The sequence below is a fragment of the Littorina saxatilis genome, linkage group LG13 (assembly GCF_037325665.1).
Source record: "Littorina saxatilis isolate snail1 linkage group LG13, US_GU_Lsax_2.0, whole genome shotgun sequence".
In the NCBI taxonomy this organism is placed as follows: Eukaryota; Metazoa; Mollusca; class Gastropoda; order Littorinimorpha; family Littorinidae; genus Littorina; species Littorina saxatilis.
This window is the reverse complement of record NC_090257.1, coordinates 43139920-43164701: the sequence shown is the minus strand read 5'-3', so window position 1 is coordinate 43164701 and position 24782 is coordinate 43139920. Positions and strand designations below refer to the sequence as shown.

Sequence of the window (24782 nt, the reverse complement as noted above, 5' to 3'; positions counted from 1 at the left end):
ACTGATCACACAACACACACACAACACTGGACACTGCACTTTGTGACTGATCACACACACAACACTGGACACTGCACTTTGTGACTGATCACACAACACACACACAACATTAGACACTGCACTTTGTGACTGATCACACAACACACACACAACATTGGACACTGCACTTTGTGACTGATCACACAACACACACACAACATTGGACACTGCACTTTGTGACTGATCACACAACACACACACAACACTGGACACTGCACTTTGTGACTGATCACACAACACACACAACACTGCACTTTGTGACTGATCACACAACACACACAACACTGCACTTTGTGACTGATCACACAACACACACACAACACTGGACACTGCACTTTGTGACTGATCACACAACACACACAGAACACTGCACTTTGTGACTGATCACACAACACACACAACACTGCACTTTGTGACTGATCACACAACACACACACAACACTGGACACTGCACTTTGTGACTGATCACACAACACACACACAACACTGGACACTGCACTTTGTGACTGATCACACAATACACACACAACATTGGACACTGCACTTTGTGACTGATCACACAACACACACACAACACTGGACACTGCACTTTGTGACTGATCACACAACACACACAACATTGGACACTGCACTTTGTGACTGATCACACAACACACATATAACATTGGACACTGCACTTTGTGACTGATCACACAACACACACACAACACTGGACACTGCACTTTGTGACTGATCACACAACACACACACAACACTGGACACTGCACTTTGTGACTGATCACACAACACACACACAACACTGGACACTGCACTTTGTGACTGATCACACAACACACACAACATTGGACACTGCACTTTGTGACTGATCACACAACACACACACAACACTGGACACTGCACTTTGTGACTGATCACACAATACACACACAACACTGGACACTGCACTTTGTGACTGATCACACAACACACACACACAACATTGGACACTGCACTTTGTGACTGATCACACAACACACACACAACACTGGACACTGCACTTTGTGACTGCACACACAACACACACACAACACTGGACACTGCACTTTGTGACTGATCACACAACACTGGACACTGCACTTTGTAATTGATCACACAACACACACACAACACTGGACACTGCACTTTGTGACTGCACACACAACACACACACAACACTGGACACTGCACTTTGTGACTGCACACATAACACTGGACACTGCACTTTGTGACTGATCACACTACACACACACAACACAGGACACTGCACTTTGTGACTGATCACACAACACACACAACACTGGACACTGCACTTTGTGACTGATCACACAACACACACAACACTGGACACTGCACTTTGTGACTGATCACACAACACACACAACACTGGACACTGCACTTTGTGACTGATCACACAATACACACAACACTGGACACTGCACTTTGTTACTGATCACACAACACACACAACACTGGACACTGCACTTTGTGGCTGATCACACAACACACACAACACTGGACACTGCACTTTGTGACTGATCACACAACACACACAACACTGGACACTGCACTTTGTGACTGATCACACAACACACACAACACTGGACACAGCACTTTGTGACTGACCACACAACAAACACACAACACTGGACACAGCACTTTGTGACTGACCACACAACAAACACACAACATTGGACACTGCACTTTGTGACTGATCACACAACACACACACAACACTGGACACTGCACTTTGTGACTGATCACACAACACACACACAACACTGGACACAGCACTTTGTGACTGATCACACAACACACACACAACATTGGACACTGCACTTTGTGACTGATCACACAACACACACAGAACATTGGACACTGCACTTTGTGACTGATCACACAACACACACAGAACATTGGACACTGCACTTTGTGACTGATCACACAACACACACACAACATTGGACACTGCACTTTGTGACTGATCACACAACACACACAGAACATTGGACACTGCACTTTGTGACTGATCACACAACACACACACAACACTGGACACTGCACTTTGTGACTGATCACACTACACACACACAACACTGCACTTTGTGACTGATCACACAACACACACACAACACTGCACTTTGTGACTGATCACACAACACACACACAACACAGGACACTGCACTTTGTGACTGATCACACAACACACACAACACTGCACTTTGTGACTGATCACACAACACACACACAACACTGGACACTGCACTTTGTGACTGATCACACAACACACACAACACTGGACACTGCACTTTGTGACTGATCACACAACACACACACAACACTGGACACTGCACTTTGTGACTGATCACACAACACACACACAACACTGGACACTGCACTTTGTGACTGATCACACAACACACACACAACATTGGACACTGCACTTTGTGACTGATCACACAACACACACACAACACTGGACACTGCACTTTGTGACTGATCACACAACACACACACAACATTGGACACAGCACTTTGTGACTGATCACACAACACACACACAACACTGGACACTGCACTTTGTGACTGATCACACAACACACACACAACACTGGACACTGCACTTTGTGACTGATCACACAACACACACAACATTGGACACAGCACTTTGTGACTGATCACACAACACACACACAACACTGGACACTGCACTTTGTGACTGATCACACAACACACACACAACACTGGACACTGCACTTTGTGACTGATCACACAACACACACACACAACATTGGACACTGCACTTTGTGACTGATCACACAACACACACACAACACTGGACACTGCACTTTGTGACTGCACACACCCTTACAGAAAAGAAAAGTCGCTGCGACCTCGCTGCGACCTCGTTGCGAGGTCGCAGCGATCTAAACACATCGCAGCAACTCGTCGCAGCTGGTCACGGCTAGCCGCGATGTTGGCGCGAGCCTCGCAACAACATCGCGGCTAGCCGCGACCTTGGCGCGAGCCTCGCGACAACATCGCGGCTAGCTGTGACCCTGGCGCGAGGCTCGCGACAAGAGCGCGGCTAGCTGCGACCATGGTGCGAGGCTCGCGCCAACATCGCGGGTAGCTGCGACCTTGGCGCGAGCCTCGCAACAACATCGCAGGTAGCTGCAACCTTGGCGCGAGCCTCACAACAACATCAAAGTTAGCTGCGACAATTGGCGCGAACCTCGCAACAACATCGCGGGTAGCTGCGACCTTGACGCGACCCTCGCAGGTAGCTGCGATCTTGGCGTAAGTTTCCGAACAACATCACAGCTAGCCGGGACCTTAATGGAGGCTTTTTCAATATCATATGGAGGGGCCTGCTTATAGAGCGATTATTGTGTCTGACTCTCTGAGTGGCCCTATTTGCAAATATTCTTACCATCTTGGCACAAGAATGAGACATGGTGGCAGCAAATATTATTCAGAAACATAACACTCAGCTTGCTTCATGTTTTAAAAAATATTACAAAGTAAATATTTTCTTTTGTTTTTAAGCAAAAAGTGTATTTTGGCATTAATTCTTCTGTTAAAGGGATGTATAAATCAGCAGCCCGAAATTCTTGTTTGTTTACCAATTGCCAGAGACTTTTATTCTGTAGTTTCACACAAAATGTTGTTGAAGCAAAATTCAAGGCTTAAAGGTCGTCTACATTTCTGCTTTTTTTTCAATAATCTTATGGTTAGATTTCGCTAAAAAGTTATGTCAGATGATGAATGAAGCATGGGGAAATTTTTTTAACAAAATAAAAATAAATGTAAAAAAAGTTTTTATTTTTGAGAAGTACAGTATAACACTTCCAATGTTTTGATTTCCATGTGGAGAGAGCATGTGTTTTAACTATAAATATCGACCAATCAAATTCATGTCACTATGCTGACAGCCACACCCACACAATCACAGCAACAGTTTGACACAGTGTATTAGAGCGCTGTCCACGATGTTTTGTTAAACGCACGAAATGCATGGTATTTGAGAGGACTTTTGCCCTTGGCATTTGCCAAATAAGGATATCGTACTACGCTGCATTACTTTCATGAATTTTCAATCGGCTACCCTGGCTTCGTCCTTCCTGATCGAAGGGGAGTGTATTTTTGATATTTGTAGGGAATAGCTACTAGCTAGACTTAGTATTTGATGCCGATTTCTGTATAAAAATGTAGACAAACACCTTTAAACTCGAGTATTATATTTTCACAAAGATGGTCGCAACCGTTTATATGGCATGTTGCATTTCCATTTAAAAATCAGGTAAAGTGTTATCTTGTGCTTCTTTAAAATTTGGGAGCTAGAAAGTACCATGGTGATGTGTTGCTAACTGCATTAGCTTAGGGAGTTTACTATTGCCCATTAAACTCAAAGTGTACAACCAGCCTATATTATAAAGACTTAACAGAAATGATCAGATTCAGAGCATACATGACAGCACACGAATGGAAGCACTACATATAGCTTGCACACCAACAAACAAGAGAAATTTTAACTGGCAGTGTGACGATCAAACAATTCCATTAAAAAATATAGCTGGAACCCTAGCTGTTTTGCGCTTGGAGTATTCTCAAACAAATTTGGCATATATATATATATATATATTTTCAGGAAAAAAAAGGTGTACTCCATACATTTGACCGTTGCAACATTAAAAAGTTTACCAAAACATTTAAACCAAATGCTTCTTTCAATGTGTAATGACAAAAGCGGTTACCATTGATCAAATGCAGAGTTGTAAAGTTGTTATAATCATTAAACCATACTGATCGTATTTTTAGACAAACAAGCATACATAGTCTAATACGGCAATAATTATGTGTTCCCAGGTCTTGATCACAGGCGGAAGGTATCGTCCACTGGTCTTTCTGTGATCTTATAGGTACCCCAAACCTTCTTTGTATCACTTAGCTCCTAGCCGCAATCGGGATTTTTTCCACCCCATTTCAAAGGACCAGACCATGCTGTTTTAAAGGTTATTAGAACCACTAACTGATGACTGAAGGTTAGAGAAATGCACCTGAAGATGCCAAAAATGTGAAGAAATTCACCGAATAAAATAAAAAATGTATACCACATCAAAATACATACCATTTTCGTTAGTTAATTTGTGTTTACTATGTGATTTTGTATGAATATTTTATTGAAGTACCGTTCAGCCTCACACAGCCTCCGCGCGCTGTGATGCGCAACATTTTTCAGTTCGGTCGTCGTACTTTACGCTCTCTTGCTCCGCGTCAAAGAAACTACAATAGGTGTTTTAAAAGAGCAGAGCTAGCTCTATAATTTCGTATATTTTGAGAACTGGAAAACAAAGTGACCAAAAATTGCGGTTGAAGTTTTCAAAATCAAACTACCGACAACTTTATCACACTGCCAAATGAAATACACCATTCGATTCAGCTCGAATTTTTCTTTAAACAAGCAAAAAATGAAGTCAGTCCGACATGTGTCCTCCGAGCAAGACGCCCAAAACGAGGCTCGAATAGCTTTGCCTGCAGTTTTGAAAATGGCGCCCGGTGGCTCAAGCCGCGATTACCGACTCAACAAATTCGACCCAAGCATTCTTTTCGTCCGGCACATCGATTCAAGATGTTCTGTTCGGTAAGTTTAGACATATTAAAGTATTGATTGAATGTTTTTAATGGCGGATGTACGAAATGACAGAAGGTATTTTGTACTGAATTTGACGAAGTGGTTCGACTTCGATGGCCTGTTTGTGTTTCAAGTGGAAGGGTTGTGTTACGAACCGCTTTCGTTTTTTTCTCTAACCCAATAGAATCTAATGACGAAAATAATCATTGACAATGTATCTAAAGATATAAAAGAAAACTATTTCTGGTGCATCTACGAAATGAAAACATTGCATATTGTTCAAAAACTGATTTTATTCTGGTCACGTAACTTCTTTTCTTGCACCAGCTGAGTGGAAACCAAAAGTAGAATTCACCAGCTGACTCTGAGAACGTTTTGCGGACTCGCAATGTTTCGCACATGTATGTCGACTTATTTCGTGTGAGAAAACAGATATTACAGATATATTTTTTATAAAATACTGGTAGCTGCTTTATCATTTATTGAAAATGAAATAACTGACTTTTCTTCTTTGAGTTTGAATGGTGTTTTTCTTTCTGCAGAAGTAGTGTTTGATGTTATTGTTATAACTTACTTTTTGTTCTTTTCTCCAGATGACACACATGCACCAACAACTTGCTAACTATTTTCTTGCCTCTGGCCGTGGCAGACCTCCAAATCCACCGGGGCTGACAAACAAGGTTTTGCTGCTGTTACAGAGGCAAAGTGGCAAGCCCTCTTCAGTGGTAAGTACTCGGTTGATCACAACTCTTTTTTGTCTTATAGATATGCTTATGTATTTATAAACAGGCTAGCAATCCTTTGCGTCTTTTCTTTATCCACTAAAATTAATTACAAAATAATAATAGACATTGATAATTTGTATTTATTTCTTTGGCTGTCCCTTTTACTATACTGCAGCATAGTTCATGCACTGGTATATTATCTTTTGGAACACAGACTGATATTGACTTTTTTTCAGGTCCACTCCTGGTTTGAGAAGCTCTTCCCAGAAGTTACCTTTCCTGTGGATCGGATTGGTGGTGTCATTGATCGCACGGAGAAGCAATTCAAGGAGCACCTCAGTGGGGAGACAGGAACAACAGCATTTCTTCAGGTTGTCAGAGATCTTGATTCAGAGATGAGATTCCCAAATTTTGACATAAGAGGGTAAAGGAAGTTTGGGGTCCAGGGGCAACGCCCCTTGTGGGAGTCAGGGGGCTGCAGCTGATGCGTTTTTAGCATTTACATAACAAAAAATTGCTCAGAAATGAGTCTTAGCAGCAGAATATTTTGATTAGAACTTTGGGCATTGTTCATGCATTTCTAGAATGAATCTCACAAATAAACAACAACAGTCACTGAAAATAACATCACACTCACAGACTGACAAACACAAGTGTGCACACAAGGACAAATATGTGGTCAAATGGTCTTTCAACACGCTCTTGCCTCTCTATTTGTAGCCCAGTACTTTATTACACCACGTGCATTGTGCCTTCCCCGAACATTCAACTTTTGAACCGAATCTCCGAGACGGATGGACAGTTTTTGTCCCTTCACTTCGGTAGTTATAATTTCGTCTTTCCACGCCCAAACCCATTTGTTCTTTAGCCCTTTATCAATCTCAGAAGCTAAAGCATGTTCTGTTTCTGCCAACAATTGCATTGACGACGCCATCTTGCTAAAGTGGCTAAAGTCAACAACTAAATCAGCCCATTTAGGAACTTCCGCGATGAAGACACTGATGATGAGGAGAAACTTGTTCCCAAATGGACAGTTCGTACACGGGTCTAAAGTTCATTTCGTAGATTTTTGGTTTTGAGCTCGGCGGAGATTTTTTTGTCGGAGGTATTGTCGGTCCGGACAATCAAAAACCGGTCTAGTCTTTTGGGAGATTCAGTCATTGGCAGGTCAGATTTTTGATAATCAACCTCTACCCCCCCCCCCCCCCCCCTTTTTTTTTCTCAAGGGATCTGGACGATTTAGGAAAACGGTCCTGGGGATCAACTTTTGAGCAGAATTCCGCGAAAAAGCGGAAGAATCTCATCTCTGTTGATTTTGTTTCTGATGCACTCAGCCACCTTGGGGAGAACTTCTTGGAGAGTGCATACACTACTTGGTAGGTATGCAACATATTATGTACTGGTTAGCCTGTAATGTACTGTCTTGATTTCATTTTCGAAATATAGTTTTTCATAATAACTATATCGCTGATATTCAGTACCAAACTTTTTTTTATTTAGCTCTACACTTTTACTTTTAGGGTGTATTGCAATTACTTTGGAAAAAAGGTTAAGCAGCTGTTTATGTTTAAACAAAAAATTACTCACGAGACCTTTAGCTAAACCCATGTGACATTGGTAAAAAAACCAGCATGAGCGATTGCTAGTGCTGGCGATCTTGTATTTCGGCAACAAATTGTGAACTCTGATGAACTTGTTCCTCCTGATCGCAGGATACAGCTTGCTCTATTTAATCTGAATTTATGCCAAATGAGCTTTTATTAAATAATTTGAATTTAAACCAATTGTTTGTTTTACATTTGAGAATATGCGTCTGCATGTGTTGAACTGCTTCTGTCTCTAGTCAATTTAGAATGTATGTAGCACAATGGCCTGTCAGTGCGAAAGGATTTGCATGCACCTACAAGCTGGTTGCAGCATTTTTCTGGGAGGGTTTAGGTATATTTTAACTGGGACTTTAAACCATCTAAACAATGTTCAGGGTTTGGTAAAGCATTTCCTCCTGCATAACTGCAGTAAGTTATCACTCATCACTAGGTTGCAGCTCACTTGCTGTGAAATTTGAAGGTCGTTGCTTGATGATTTCATGGACATCGCAGTAAACCGTGACAACTGCACAGGTAGCTGCAGCTGGCTCAAGGAAAGCTTGTACGTGGTAAGAATTTGGAGGACAGGCCAGGGATATCCCGGCTCACCCTGGTCGTTGCTAGCTATAGCTGTGACATGGTCGCGGATATATAGCTGTGACTACCACATATAGGTCCGGGTAATCGCGGCTAGCTGCGAGGTAATCGCGGCTAGCTGCGAGGTAATCGCGGCTAGCTGCGACTACATCACAGCTAGCTGCGACTAGATCACAGCTAGCTGCGACTAGATCACGGCAAGCCGCAGCATGATCCCAGGAACATCGCGGCTAGCTGTGACCTGGTCGCGGCTAGCTGTGACCTGGTCGCAGCTAGCTGTGACCTGGTCGCGGCTAGCTGTGACCTGGTCGCGGCAAGCTCACAGTAAGGGGTCCAGGACATCGCGGCTAGCTGTTGCTAGGTCGCGGCAAGCTCGCAGGGAACATCGCAGCTAGCCGCGACCTCATCACATCAAGCTCGCGGGTGGGATCTCCATATAAGGATATATAACTACATCGCAGCTAGCTGCGACTTAGTCGCAGCAAACTTAATTTGCATGGTAAATTACGGCCTCGCAGCGACCTCGCAGCGAGGCTCGCTGCGACCTTGCTGCGAGGCTCGCCACAGGGCCTTTTTTTCTGTAAGGGCACAACACACACACAACACTGGACACAGCACTTTGTGACTGATCACACAACACACACACAACACTGGACACTGCACTTTGTGACTGATCACACAACACACACACAACACTGGACACTGCACTTTGTGACTGATCACACAACACACACACAACACTGGACACTGCACTTTGTGACTGATCACACAACACACACACAACACTGGACACTGCACTTTGTGACTGATCACACAACACACACACAACATTGGACACTGCACTTTGTGACTGATCACACAACACACACACAACACTGGACACTGCACTTTGTGACTGATCACACAACACACACACAACACTGGACACTGCACTTTGTGACTGATCACACAACACACACACAACACTGGACACTGCACTTTGTGACTGATCACACAACACACACACACAACACTGGACACTGCACTTTGTGACTGATCACACAACACACACACAACATTGGACACTGCACTTTGTGACTGATCACACAACACACACACACAACATTGGACACTGCACTTTGTGACTGATCACACAACACACACACAACACTGGACACTGCACTTTGTGACTGATCACACAACACACATATAACACTGGACACAGCACTTTGTGACTGATCACACAACACACACACAACACTGGACACTGCACTTTGTGACTGATCACACAACACACACACAACACTGGACACTGCACTTTGTGACTGATCACACAACACACACACAACACTGGACACAGCACTTTGTGACTGATCACACAATACACACAACACTGGACACTGCACTTTGTGACTGATCACACAACACACACAACACTGGACACTGCACTTTGTTACTGATCACACAACACACACACAACACTGGACACTGCACTTTGTGACTGATCACACAACACACACAGAACATTGGACACTGCACTTTGTGACTGATCACACAACACACACACAACACTGGACACTGCACTTTGTGACTGATCACACAACACACACACAACACTGGACACTGCACTTTGTGACTGATCACACAACACACACACAACACTGGACACTGCACTTTGTGACTGATCACACAACACACACACAACATTGGACACTGCACTTTGTAATTGATCACACAACACACACACAACACTGGACACTGCACTTTGTGACTGATCACACAACACACACACAACATTGGACACTGCACTTTGTGACTGATCACACAACACACACACAACACTGGACACTGCACTTTGTGACTGCACACACAACACTGGACACTGCACTTTGTAATTGATCACACAACACACACACAACACTGGACACTGCACTTTGTGACTGCACACACAACACTGGACACTGCACTTTGTAATTGATCACACAACACACACACAACACTGGACACTGCACTTTGTGACTGATCACACAACACACACACAACACTGGACACTGCACTTTGTGACTGCACACACAACACACACACAACACTGGACACTGCACTTTGTGACTGCACACACAACACTGGACACTGCACTTTGTAATTGATCACACAACACACACACAACACTGGACACTGCACTTTGTGACTGCACACACAACACACACACAACACTGGACACTGCACTTTGTGACTGCACACACAACACTGGACACTGCACTTTGTGACTGATCACACAACACACACACAACACTAGACACTGCACTTTGTGACTGATCACACAACACACACAACACTGGACACTGCACTTTGTGACTGATCACACAACACACACAACACTGGACACAGCACTTTGTGACTGATCACACAATACACACAACACAGGACACTGCACTTTGTGACTGATCACACAACACACACACAACATTGGACACTGCACTTTGTGACTGATCACACAACACACACACAACACTGGACACTGCACTTTGTGACTGATCACACAACACACACACAACACTGGACACTGCACTTTGTGACTGATCACACAACACACACACAACACTGGACACTGCACTTTGTGACTGATCACACAACACACACACAACATTGGACACTGCACTTTGTAATTGATCACACAACACACACACAACACTGGACACTGCACTTTGTGACTGCACACACAACACTGGACACTGCACTTTGTAATTGATCACACAACACACACACAACACTGGACACTGCACTTTGTGACTGCACACACAACACTGGACACTGCACTTTGTAATTGATCACACAACACACACACAACACTGGACACTGCACTTTGTGACTGATCACACAACACACACACAACACTGGACACTGCACTTTGTGACTGCACACACAACACACACACAACACTGGACACTGCTCTTTGTGACTGATCACACAACACACACACAACACTGGACACTGCACTTTGTTACTGATCACACAACACACACACAACACTGGACACTGCACTTTGTGACTGATCACACAACACACACACAACACTGGACACTGCACTTTGTGACTGATCACACAACACACACACAACATTGGACACTGCACTTTGTAATTGATCACACAACACACACACAACACAGGACACTGCACTTTGTGACTGATCACACAACACACACACAACATTGGACACTGCACTTTGTGACTGATCACACAACACACACACAACACTGGACACTGCACTTTGTGACTGCACACACAACACTGGACACTGCACTTTGTAATTGATCACACAACACACACACAACACTGGACACTGCACTTTGTGACTGCACACACAACACTGGACACTGCACTTTGTAATTGATCACACAACACACACACAACACTGGACACTGCACTTTGTGACTGATCACACAACACACACACAACACTGGACACTGCACTTTGTGACTGCACACACAACACACACACAACACTGGACACTGCACTTTGTGACTGCACACACAACACTGGACACTGCACTTTGTAATTGATCACACAACACACACACAACACTGGACACTGCACTTTGTGACTGCACACACAACACACACACAACACTGGACACTGCACTTTGTGACTGCACACACAACACTGGACACTGCACTTTGTAATTGATCACACAACACACACACAACACTGGACACTGCACTTTGTGACTGATCACACAACACACACAACACTGGACACTGCACTTTGTGACTGATCACACAACACACACAACACTGGACACAGCACTTTGTGACTGATCACACAACACACACAACACTGGACACAGCACTTTGTGACTGATCACACAACACACACACAACACTGGACACTGCACTTTGTGACTGATCACACAACACACACACAACACTGGACACTGCACTTTGTGACTGATCACACTACACACACACAACACTGGACACTGCACTTTGTGACTGATCACACAACACACACACAACACAGGACACTGCACTTTGTGACTGATCACACAACACACACACAACATTGGACACTGCACTTTGTAATTGATCACACAACACACACACAACACTGGACACTGCACTTTGTGACTGCACACACAACACTGGACACTGCACTTTGTAATTGATCACACAACACACACACAACACTGGACACTGCACTTTGTGACTGCACACACAACACTGGACACTGCACTTTGTAATTGATCACACAACACACACACAACACTGGACACTGCACTTTGTGACTGATCACACAACACACACACAACACTGGACACTGCACTTTGTGACTGCACACACAACACACACACAACACTGGACACTGCACTTTGTGACTGCACACACAACACTGGACACTGCACTTTGTAATTGATCACACAACACACACACAACACTGGACACTGCACTTTGTGACTGCACACACAACACACACACAACACTGGACACTGCACTTTGTGACTGCACACACAACACTGGACACTGCACTTTGTGACTGATCACACAACACACACACAACACTGGACACAGCACTTTGTGACTGATCACACAATACACACAACACTGGACACTGCACTTTGTGACTGATCACACAACACACATAACACTGGACACAGCACTTTGTGACTGATCACACAACACACACAACACTGGACACTGCACTTTGTGACTGATCACACAACACACACAACATTGGACACTGCACTTTGTGACTGATCACACAACACACACAACACTGGACACTGCACTTTGTGACTGATCACACAACACACACAACACTGGACACTGCACTTTGTGACTGATCACACAACACACACAACACTGGACACTGCACTTTGTGACTGATCACACAACACACACAACACTGGACACTGCACTTTGTGACTGATCACACAACACACACACAACACTGGACACTGCACTTTGTGACTGATCACACAACACACACAACACTGGACACTGCACTTTGTGACTGATCACACAACACACACACAACACTGGACACTGCACTTTGTGACTGATCACACAACACACACACAACACTGGACACTGCACTTTGTGACTGATCACACAACACACACAACACTGGACACTGCACTTTGTGACTGATCACACAACACACACACAACACTGGACACTGCACTTTGTGACTGATCACACAACACACACACAACACTGGACACAGCACTTTGTGACTGATCACACAACACACACACAACACTGGACACTGCACTTTGTGACTGATCACACAACACACACAACATTGGACACTGCACTTTGTGACTGATCACAGGACAACGGGGGAGTTCATTGCAAAGCGCTCAGGAAATTCATTATCAAAGCAAAAATTGGCTTAGTCATTAATAAAAACGAATCCTCAAGTCTTACCTTCTTCTCCTCGATCATACCAACGTATGCGTCCTCATCGCGAGACAGATTTTCCAGGGTGGTGCTCATTGTCTGAAACGATCAAACATTTCACTAGAAAACTCACACATATTCAATACATGCAGTCAGCTACACATAAAAAAACAACTCTTTCCGCAAAATCAAAACATACATAACAACCCCAGTGTCTTTTCAGCTCTGTGACATTACATCTCTTCTTCTTCTTCTTCTTGGCGTTCGCAGAGGTTACACAATCAGTCCAGCACTGGTGATAAATGTTGTCGTTTTCTCCAACTCCTGTCGACTGCCGTATAGTTTGGTCTGCAAGGGAGTTGGTGACGGCCACACTTCTTTTCGTTCCTCATCTAGTAAGGGACATCGCTGTAAGATGTGTTCCGCTGTTTGGTCCTCTTGACCGCAGGCACAGGTTGGTGATGGCGCCAGCTTGAACTTTCGGTTCATGTGAGCATTGAGCCTGTTGTGGCCAGTACGCAGCCTGATGAGGTTGACTTGCTGCTCACTGGACATTGTGTGGTAGTCATCTCTGTTTGTCCTTGGCCTCATCAATGCCTTGATGATTGTCTTCTGCTCACTAAAGCTGACACTGTTTTCAGGTTGGTCTTCCACGGCTCCTTCTTTTGCCAGCTCATCTGCCCTTTCATTTCCTGGTATCCCACAGTGTGCTGGTATCCACTGGAGGACAACTCTTCTGGTTTGTCTGACCATCTGTAATGCTTTGGCCAGCTGTGGGAGTTTGTCGTTCTCTAGGGCCTGAAGGACTGAAAGGGCGTCCGAGAGGAAGACAACTTGGTAGCAAGAGTCTGCGGAGTCCTGAACGAAGGAGGCGGCCTGCATGAGAGCTTCTGCTTCTGCTTTATAGTTTGTGCAGTGTTTGCCAGTGGCAACGCTGGATGTAGCTGTATGTCCCCCAGGGAACTGGATGAGAATGCCTGCACCTCCATTGAGCACGGCGTTAGTTGCTGATCCATCGGTGTATACATGGATCCACGCCTCTTTTGGGTACTGTTCGTCGATCAGGGCTAAGGTGAGTGCCTGTCGAGCTGTGTCATTCTGATCTTCTCCTGAGGTAACATGTGGAACACTGGTGCAGATCTGGATGCCTGGTTTCTCTGTTGCCTTGGGGGTTTCCTCTTCTTCTTGAGTCAGAGGTAGAGTGTTCTGTGGAAGGACTTCCCTGTACTGTCGAGAAAGTCTCTTGCTCTCGTGTACAAAACTGCTCCGTTTAAGCCGGTTCTTGGTGAGGTTGCTCAGTCTGTGCTTCATGGGGTGGTCGGGTAGGCACTTGAGCTTCTCGGCCTGTACCATAGTCTTGGCTTCTCTTCTCTGACAGAGGGGTTGGATGGTGGTAAGCTTCTCCATTTCCTTGATGGGCGTGGATTTCATTGCACCGGTGATGAGTCGGAGGGCCTGGTTTTGCACACGGTCAAGGGTCTGCAGGTTTGTCTTGGCTGAGGTTGACCACGCTGTGGAGCCGTACTCGAGGTGGGGTCTGATTGTTCCCTGGTATACTGTCTTCAGTATCTTCTCGTTCGCTCCCCAGGTGGTACCTGCCAGCTTCCTGAGTATGGCTAGCTTGCGCCGGGCCTTCGTCTCTGCCTGTGCAATGTGTGGTTTCCAGGTCTGCCGTCTATCAAAGGTGACACCAAGGTACGTTGCTTCTTCATCCTCTCTCAGAGGAGTTCCACCAAGCCTAATGGTTCCGGCTTTCTGCTTTGGCGACAGTGTGAATAGGGTGGTGGAGGATTTCTCCTTGTTGATGGAGACGCACCAATCTTCTGCCCATGCGTTCAGCCTATCTGCCGCTTGCTGCATTCTGTAGGTGGCAGTACTTGCGTGCTCCTCCTTGCACCAGATCACAAGGTCGTCTGCGTAGAGAGCAGCTTTGATCCCCTTGGGCATCTCAGACACCAGATCGTCGATGAAGAGAAGGAAGAGTGTGGGGGAGAGGACTCCGCCCTGAGGGACGCCATGACGAAGGAGGAACTTCTTGCTTTTGGTCTGGTCGACGTTAACTCTTGCCCTGCGGTTATAGAGGTAAGAGCGAATCCACTGGTACATGTTGCTGGACACGCCTTTCCTCAGCAGTTTTACAAGGAGTCCATCTTTCCAGACCTTGTCAAAGGCCTTCTGAAGATCTATCCAGGTGACGAAGACCAGCTTCTGTTCCTGAAAGGCATCTTCAACTTCTTGCGCTAGGTAAGTGACCTGATCTTCAGTGCTGCGGAACTGTCGGAATCCAGCTTGTTCAGGGGCGAGGAGGTTCCTGGATTCCAGGTACCACCTGAGGCGCTCGTTCACAATTCTCTCCAAGGTCTTCACAACACAGCTGGTGAGGCTGATTGGGCGATAGCTGGTGGCCTTCTTTGGATCCTTCCCTTTTTTTAAGATGGGGATCATGATCGCTTCTCGCCAGAGTTGTGGTAGCGATCCTTCTTGCCAGCTGCTGTTGAAGACCTCGAGTAGCTTGTTCTCTGCTGCACTACCAAGGTGGGTTAGCATCTCGTTGGTGATGCCGTCTGGGCCAGGGGACTTCTTTGCCTTTGACTTTTTCAGAGCTGAGTGCAGCTCGTGGAGTGTGAGTGGTTGACTCATGGCGTCCACTGTCGACTGTCTGGCAGGTCTCTCTCTTTTCTCTCTTCTTGCTTCTCTCTGTTTCTCGGGGCTAACATGGAGGTTGCTCTCAGCTGCATAGCTTTCAGCAAATTGGTTGGCAGCATGCTTTCCAGTTAGCACCTTCCCGTTCTCTTCTAATGTGATCTTTCCTCTGCTGGTGTTCTCATCATTCAACTGCTTGGTGAGCCTCCAGAGCTTTCTGCCATCCTTCTCAAGGTTCAGAGAGCTTGTTTTCTCTTGCCAGCTTCTCCGTCTTGCCTGTAGCTTCTTTTTGAGAAATTTGGCTTTGGCTTCCTGGAGGCGGATGTTGTTGTTTTGTGACGGGTTGACTTCTGCTTCCCTTCTGGCGTCTGCCAGATCATCATCCAGTTCCTGCAATTCATTGCTCCAGTAGGGCTTATAGTCTCTCCTGGCACCCCTGGGAATGGACTCACGCGCTGCTCTGAGGATGCTCATGTTGAAGTCCTTCGCCACCATGTTGATGTCTCGACCCTCGACTCTGATGTCTTTGGTGAGTTCGCTGGTGCGGTGTCTAAAGAGGAACCAGTTCGCTCTTTTGTAGTTCCACCGTGGGAAGGAAGCTTCAGTGCAGGACTCCATGCCCAGGGTCAAAAAGACTGGCCGATGGTCACTTCCACCTAGCTGTTCTCCGACCTCTCTGCTGGTTAGCTGGTGCATGTCTTCCGTGCAGAAGGCTAGGTCAGGAGTTGATGTAGTGTGCCATCTTCTGGAGTAGAATGTAGGGCAGTCAAAGGGACTGTTCAAAAGGATGAGACCTTTGTCGTCCTGCCAGTTCTCCACCTCTTCTCCTCTCCGATCCAGGTGGTCATATCCCCAACTCTGTGAATGACTGTTGAAGTCACCCACCACGATGAAGTTGGAGGCCTTTGCGGGGATCGTGTCAAGGGCGAGGTGTCTATCATTGGGGCAGTAGAAGTTGACAAGATGGAATTCTGATGTCTTCGTCTGGATTCGAATCACCTGATATTCGGAGTCCTCCATGTGCGTTTCTATCAAACAGGCATTGATGTTGTTCCTGATGAGGGTCAGGATTCCTCCTTTGCTTCGGTCTGTTCTGTCGGACCTAAGGCATTGGTAGCCTCTCACTTTGAAGGACTTTTGTGGTGTCAGGTGCGTCTCCTGAATACAGCAGATGTTGATGTTCTTCTCATGCAGGATATGCTCCAACTCTGTCTTCTTGTTCAGGATACTTTCTGCGTTCCAGTGCATGACCTGAAAAGGTCGCTGCTGACTGGGTTTCTTCCTGGTTGTGGTGGTGCCAGTCACTTTCCTCCCGCGTCCCCTGGCGTGACAAGACGGACGGGAGGGACCTCCAGTAGTTGGGGCTGGGTCCCTTTGAGGCATGGGACCCGACGCTGCTCCACCCTGGGGGGTCCTCAATGGGCGAGCGCCATTTCCATCTGTGCTGGTTGATTGTGTCATCATTTGCGTAAGTGCGTGTACCCGTGGTTTGTTAGAATGCGCCGTGCGGCCCGGGTCCTCCGTCTTCAGCATTCGGGGTTTTCTGTCGGGGTTACCTCACCCTTAGCTCATGGCCCGTACGTCCTACCCTGAGAGCACAGGGGGGAGGATTTGCCGGGATCCCACCCGGAGCCAGTTTGGTCCGCGGCCGCAAGCGGCTGATCTCCATATCTGAAGACCGTTCCCCTATCCGCCACCCGGGGACGCGCTGGGTTGGGGGTGGTCGCCCCACTGAAAATCCCACACTGGGTTAAGAAAGATCAGCCTGTCCCAGACATTACATCTGTCTTTTTCACACTGTCAAAGTTTGCAGGCAAGATTCACAAACTCAATCCGCAAGCTGGCAATTGAAATAATGGCATTCAATACATTAGTGACCATCATTAAAGTCTTTCTATGTATTGCAATTTTAACATTTTGTGATTAAAACAGAATGACAGACTGTATATTTCGCTCTAGCTTCATCCCCCATGCTGTACTGACAACTCCTGTAGAGAAGACGTTGTAATATACTGTAGTTATAGGATGGGGGGGGGGGGGGGGGGGGGGGGGGGGGGGGGGGGGGGGGGGGGGGGTCTTTTGTTACTTAGTCCTTTCACTGCATTCCATTACTGTTCTCATAACTTGTGATAGTGGAAGTATGTGCAATGTGGAATGGTCCTTATTTTTTAGGTGCTTGAGTAGTTCTGTGATGGTAGTAGTTTTGTGCAATGTGACTCTAGGTTCAGGTGCTTGAGTAGATCTGTGATAGTCTGTTAATACTGTTGTTTTAAACTGGCTAGATTATGATTATATAATTTTATGTGATGATCTGACTAAATGATAATAATTACGTGTACTACTTACTTTTAAATGGATTATAATTTTTAGGTATTGTTCTAGTATTCACTAATGTTGCATTGATATTACTGGCACCCCTTTTAAACTGATATGGTTTTTACCTTTACAAGGCGACGATGTGAATTTGTGATGTAGATATGTGGCTGGTTATGTGTGAGTATGTAAATAATTGTGTGTGTGTGTGTGTGTGTGAGTTGTGTCTGTGTGTGCATGACAGTGTAATGTACGTATGTATGCATGCATGGTGATGTGTGTCTGCATATGTGTCTGGTTGGTTTTTATTTTATTTTTACCGTGCCGTGCCAAGATGAAATCCTTTTGCAAAATTGGTGAATAAATATCTTGTATCTTGTATCTTGTATATTTAACAAAAACGATATACAGTATCATAGTCATGATTCCTTTCAGTTATACCCTGCAGATTGAGAGATCATATCTTCACCCAACTTAACACCTAAAATCAAGGTTACTTTTAGGTCCAGTCCACATGATTCAAACTGCTGGGGTAACTGATATTCACACTTATTTTGTTTTAACCCAATCAGATACGTATGTGAAGCTAGATGGCAACAACAGGGAGATTACTGACATGCAGGTCTTCCTGCAGCTCGCGGATCTGACGTCGCTTGTACTTGTACTTGTCCATCACCGCCCGCATCTGTTCCTCCAGTCGTAGCTTCTCCTCCATTTCATCACCTGTAACATCATCATCATCATTGTCATCATCATCACCATCATCGTCGTCACCATCATCATCGTCGTCATTGTCATCATCGTCATAATCATCATCATTATAACATCGTCAACTTCATCGTCATCGTCACCAGCACCCATGCATACACTCACAACAACAATCATCATCAGCAGCAGTGGAGCTCTTTTCATCTTCCTTACATCTTTACAAAATGCCTGGCTACACATAAAGCTGAAGGTCTCCATGAACCAAGTGCTGGTGGTACTACTTTATTACACCCTCCCCCCCCCCCCCCCCCTCAATCTCCAAACGCACTGTTTTTCATCATACATACTGGTCTCTGTGATCTTGTTGAAGGACTTGCGGTACTGCTCGTTGCGGCCGTTCATTAGCTTGAGCGTGTTCTCCAGGGCGCGGATCTCCTTCTCCGCCTTGCGGATGCGAGCATCAAGGTCGTCACCCTCCCTCTGGAGCTCCTCCTTCTCCTGGGCGGCCTGTACACACATCATCATCATCATCATCATCATCATCATCATCATCATCATCATCCCCCTGCAGCTCCTCCTTCTCCTGGGCGGCCTATACACACAGCGCAGGGTCAGCGTGACCTTGCTTACATACTGTAGCTACACGTGTGTCAAAACTGATATTAACTGGACGAAGTCTACTTACCGCATGCTGCTGCAAGAAGCTTTGGCACTACATTTTGGGTAAAAAAGACTTTGCAAACTTTTCAGGAGTGAGTTTCTGCTAGAGCGTACCAGGTTTCTCGCCAGCAGCCATTGAACGTTTGAGCTATATATATATATATATATACAGCTCAGTCCCCCAAGCCCGGCAGACAACTCTGCAGAGCAGCTGATTGAGTGACAAGGGGGACTACTGAGTGATCCTGCCCCACATACACTGTACAATGCTAAATTATTGCAAGATGTCATGTGCAGGCAAATATTCAGCTAAACGTCTGCAATTGGCTACAGCAGAATCCTTTGTGTGCGCTGTTTGTCAATGTCTTTCTTTCTTGAGTATCTTAAGTTAGGAATATGTACAAGTTACGTTATAAAATTGCAACACATAGAAATCTGGTCCATCACTTTCGAGCAATAAACTTGATATGTTCTACAGCAGTCCCTCTCATAAACGGACACCCTTGGCCCATAGCAAAACTGTTCGTACATTGCAGGTATCCGGTCACGGGAGGGGTGACCACACCACCCCCTCCCCCATACACTCACACAGAGACACACAAACAACAGGATTGAGTCTATGCTAATCACTTCTTGTGGCTACTAAACAATAACAATAAACTCCTAATACTTCTTTAAACGTTCTGTAAAAATGATTTGTATGAAAAGTGTTGAAAAGAAGAGATAAAATAAATCCTCAAGGCAGTGAACACACTCACCATGCACTGACATACGAAAGCAGCCACACAAACACAGCACAGAGGAGCGTGTGCAGATGCTTTGCAAGAATAAGCTTGAAAACCAGTTTGAATAAATAGCAGCAGATAGAGCTGCATGTCATAATCATGTAATTTATTTTCTTCTTGTCTGGCTTTATTCAGGGTTCGTACAGTTTTTTTCTTCTAAAATTCAAGGACTTTCAAGACCTTCTGAAGAGAAAATCAAGCACCCTCTTACCTTCAAAGCTCGCAATGAAACACTCGCTAGTTATTATACCCTCTTCCCGCACGCCGATTTAAATCATTGGATGTTCAAAAACTAATGATAAGCACCATTTTTCATTTCCTTTGATGAGCATCTGGTGTCGTGCACCGGCCATGTGGCTTTTCAAGGCGGCTTCTCCCATGCTCGAAATGTTGAAGTCTTTTTTACACACGAAGCATCGCGCATGATGTTTCGATTTATCCGATGCTTCTACAAGCCAAGCTTTGTATTTTGCATTGGCAAGCCATTGACGATTGAAGACGCAGTTGCCTTTCCCCATTTTCCACGCTAAGACACAGGAAGAGATATAAAAATGCCACTGCGGTTCTCCGCGTCTGCAAACTATTAGTCATTCCGTAGTTGTTTCCCTTGCCAACTTCCGGGAAGGGAAGCAACTACGGGTGACTAGTAATAGTTAGTTCGTCTGCTTTCGTTTTCACTCGATCTTTTATTCTCCCAAAATGTGTGTACTGTATTTGACGAAAAAAAAGGGGGTTGCATTTTTGTTTTAAATAAGACAAGCTGCTGACGAAATGTATAGGCAACAATTTGGAAAAATCAAGTACTTTTCAATGACTATTTAACAAAACTCTATTTTCAAGCACTTTTCAAGGCCTGGAAAAGGTTTTCCAATTTTCAAGGAGTTTTCCAGGGTTCAAGGACTCTGTACGAACCCTGTTTATTGACTGCATGTCGATCATGTGGCATGGCAGTGACTTTTCACTCTTCAGTGGGAAATACACAGTACATAACAGCTCCCACTCTCCCTCACTAATGCCTACCCCAAGCCTTGACAACTGATGCTTGGAAATTGTGTGGAAGAGTACACCTCTCTATTTCTCTCCAATGCTCTTCCTGCTGACATGCAGTGACACCGGACACCCCACAGAGTTTAGCCAGCTACCCCTCCACCCCCCCCCCCCCCCTTCCCTCTCTCTCACTCCCTCCAGCCACTACTGTTTGGGGCTGTGGCCAGAGAGGCCAGCTGCACTGTTCACTCAGAGCAAAACCAGTTGACTGTGTCATAACTTTTGACAAAGCCAGACAACTGAAGGGTTCACAGATTAGTCAACCGACTCACTGGTCAAGGCTGAGGGGAAACAAGAGTATCTTGTCAATGAAAGAGGTTACACACAGACACACGATGCTGAGAACTGTGGCCGGTTTTTCACTCTCTTTCGCTCAGGACCTTCATCGACTGTGGTTTCTGTTGTTTACGTCCAACAGACAAGAATAAAGAGCACAGTGCAGTTTCATGTTGGCATCTTCGCATGTACTCCACTCCTGACCAAAACTACCCCCCCTCCTGATGGGTACACGTGCACTCAAGTTATCAGTGACTGTCATCACGCCATTGCGGCTGTGATCTTTGTACCAAGAGCCGGACTGCTCTGTTATCGATTTTGTTGTGGTGAAAATTTGACGATGGTCTGTCCGTACATTGGAGGTATGACCTGCTGTTGGGACCGAAAATGAGTGTCCGCGTCCACGTTTTGCAGGTGTCCGTTTAAGGGGGGGGGGGGGGGGGGGGGGGGGGGCAAAATATAGAAGGAAAACACTCCGTGCCGAGCAAATGTGTCCGTACATGTCAGGTGTCCGCTCACGCTGGGGGCCGTACATTGCAGGGACTGCTGTAATACGTTGAGCCAAAAAGGATCAACGGAAATGTCTACATTTGCCAAGCGCGAAAAACCTTTGGTCACACAATATGCCATGTCTGTTTCACTTGTGGAAGGAGACTGACCTTGATGACGTAGTAGGCCTGTGACCTCTCCTCCTCCCCTTCAGGCGGCGCCATGGAAACCATCAGGATGTCATACCTGCAGGAAACAAAACACAGTACCATTAACGCTTGACCGACCAAAACATCAGACACTGCTATATAACACTGCAAATGTTTCAATATCAAGACTTCAAGAATCCCTTCATCATTCAAGACTTGAAGAATCCCTTCATCATTCAAGACTTCAAGAATCCCTTCATCATTCAAGACTTCAAGAATCCCTTCATCATTCAAGACTCAAGAATCCCTTCATCATTCAAGACTTCAAGAATCCCTTCATCATTCAAGACTCAAACTCAGGTAAGGTTAATGTGACTTCAAGAAGCCCTTCATCATTCAAGACTTCAAGAATCCCTTCATCATTCAAGACTTCAAGAAGCCCTTCATCATTCAAGACTCAAACTCAGGTAAGGTTAATGTGACTTCAAGAATCCCTTCATCATTCAAGACTTCAAGAATCCCTTCATCATTCAAGACTTGAAGAATCCCTTCATCATTCAAGACTTCAAGAATCCCTTCATCATTCAAGACTTCAAGAATCCCTTCATCATTCAAGACTCAAACTCAGGTAAGGTTAATGTATGCAGCATTAAAGCTAGTCCTCTTCCTGTAAACGATTTTGCTCAGCATCTTGAATCTCAGACCTGTCCAGGCGTTTACATGGAAAAAGACACTTAATAAATGATCACGCTTTTATGGACCGCAATGTGCTCAGGGGGTTTGGAGCCCCTTAACTCTTGGGACCCTCTAAACTTTGCTTTGGGAGTCCATGGACCCTCTTAAACTTCGCTTTGGGAGTCCATGGACCCTCTTAAACTTTGCTTTGGGAGTCCATGGACCCTCTTAAACTTTGCTTTGGGAGTCCATGGACCCTCTAAACTTTGCTTTGGGAGTCCATGGACCCTCTTAAACTTCGCTTTGGGAGTCCATGGACCCTCTTAAACTTTGCTTTGGGAGTCCATGGACCCTCTTAAACTTTGCTTTGGGAGTCCATGGACCCTCTAAAAATAAAAAGTGGGGGTCCCGGGATCCTCAAGGAGTGATTTCCATGGGGAGCCCTGAAGACTCTTTCCTCAACAAGACCCAACTTTCTCAGAGTTTTCCAGGTGTGAAGACAGCGAAGGGTTCTGTCAGCACCAACACTTGGTCGGTCTTGTTCCCAGACACAGAAGACAGCTAAGGGTTCTGTCAGCACCAACACTTGGTCGTGTTGTTCCCAGACACAGAAGACAGCTAAGGGTTCTGTCAGCACCAACACTTGGTCGGTCTTGTTCCCAGACACAGAAGACAGCTAAGGGTTCTGTCAGCACCAACACTTGGTCGTGTTGTTCCCAGACACAGAAGACAGCTAAGGGTTCTGTCAGCACCAACACTTGGTCGGTCTTGTTCCCAGACACAGAAGACAGCTAAGGGTTCTGTCAGCACCAACACTTGGTCGGTCTTGTTCCCAGACACAGAAGACAGCTAAGGGTTCTGTCAGCACCAACACTTGGTCGGTCTTGTTCCCAGACACAGAAGACAGCGAAGGGTTCTGTCAGCACCAACACTTGGTCGGTCTTGTTCCCAGACACAGAAGACAGCTAAGGGTTCTGTCAACACCAACACTTGGTCGGTCTTGTTCCCAGACACAGAAGACAGCGAAGGGTTCTGTCAGCACCAACACTTGGTCGGTCTTGTTCC

General features: G+C 45.6%; 2 protein-coding genes across 2 annotated transcripts in view; one reads left to right on the top strand and one right to left on the bottom strand.

The window, feature by feature from the left end:
• LOC138945804 (coiled-coil domain-containing protein 39-like) overlaps positions 1-24782 on the bottom strand; it is a 75811-nt gene that overhangs the window by 15920 nt on the left and 35109 nt on the right. Inside the window, exons 15-18 of the mRNA XM_070317314.1 lie at positions 23064-23139; positions 19984-20143; positions 19545-19651; positions 14000-14071 (exon numbers count right to left, since the gene is read on the bottom strand). Of these exons, the coding sequence (XP_070173415.1) occupies positions 14000-14071; positions 19545-19651; positions 19984-20143; positions 23064-23139 (415 nt within the window). The remainder of the gene's footprint in view (positions 1-13999; positions 14072-19544; positions 19652-19983; positions 20144-23063; positions 23140-24782) is intronic.
• LOC138945803 (uncharacterized) lies at positions 4637-9138 on the top strand. Its single transcript, XM_070317312.1, has 3 exons — positions 4637-5698; positions 6283-6414; positions 6651-9138. Exons 1-3 carry the CDS (start codon positions 5687-5689, stop codon positions 6840-6842), a joined length of 336 nt encoding a protein of 111 aa, XP_070173413.1. The 5' UTR covers positions 4637-5686; the 3' UTR covers positions 6843-9138.

What these genes read in the sequence shown, in the direction of transcription:
- LOC138945803 (XM_070317312.1), top strand. An exon ending in GTGGCAAGCCCTCTTCAGTG is followed by an intron (nt 6,415 to 6,650) that starts GTAAGTACTCGG and finishes ACTTTTTTTCAG; the next exon opens with GTCCACTCCTGGTTTGAGAA.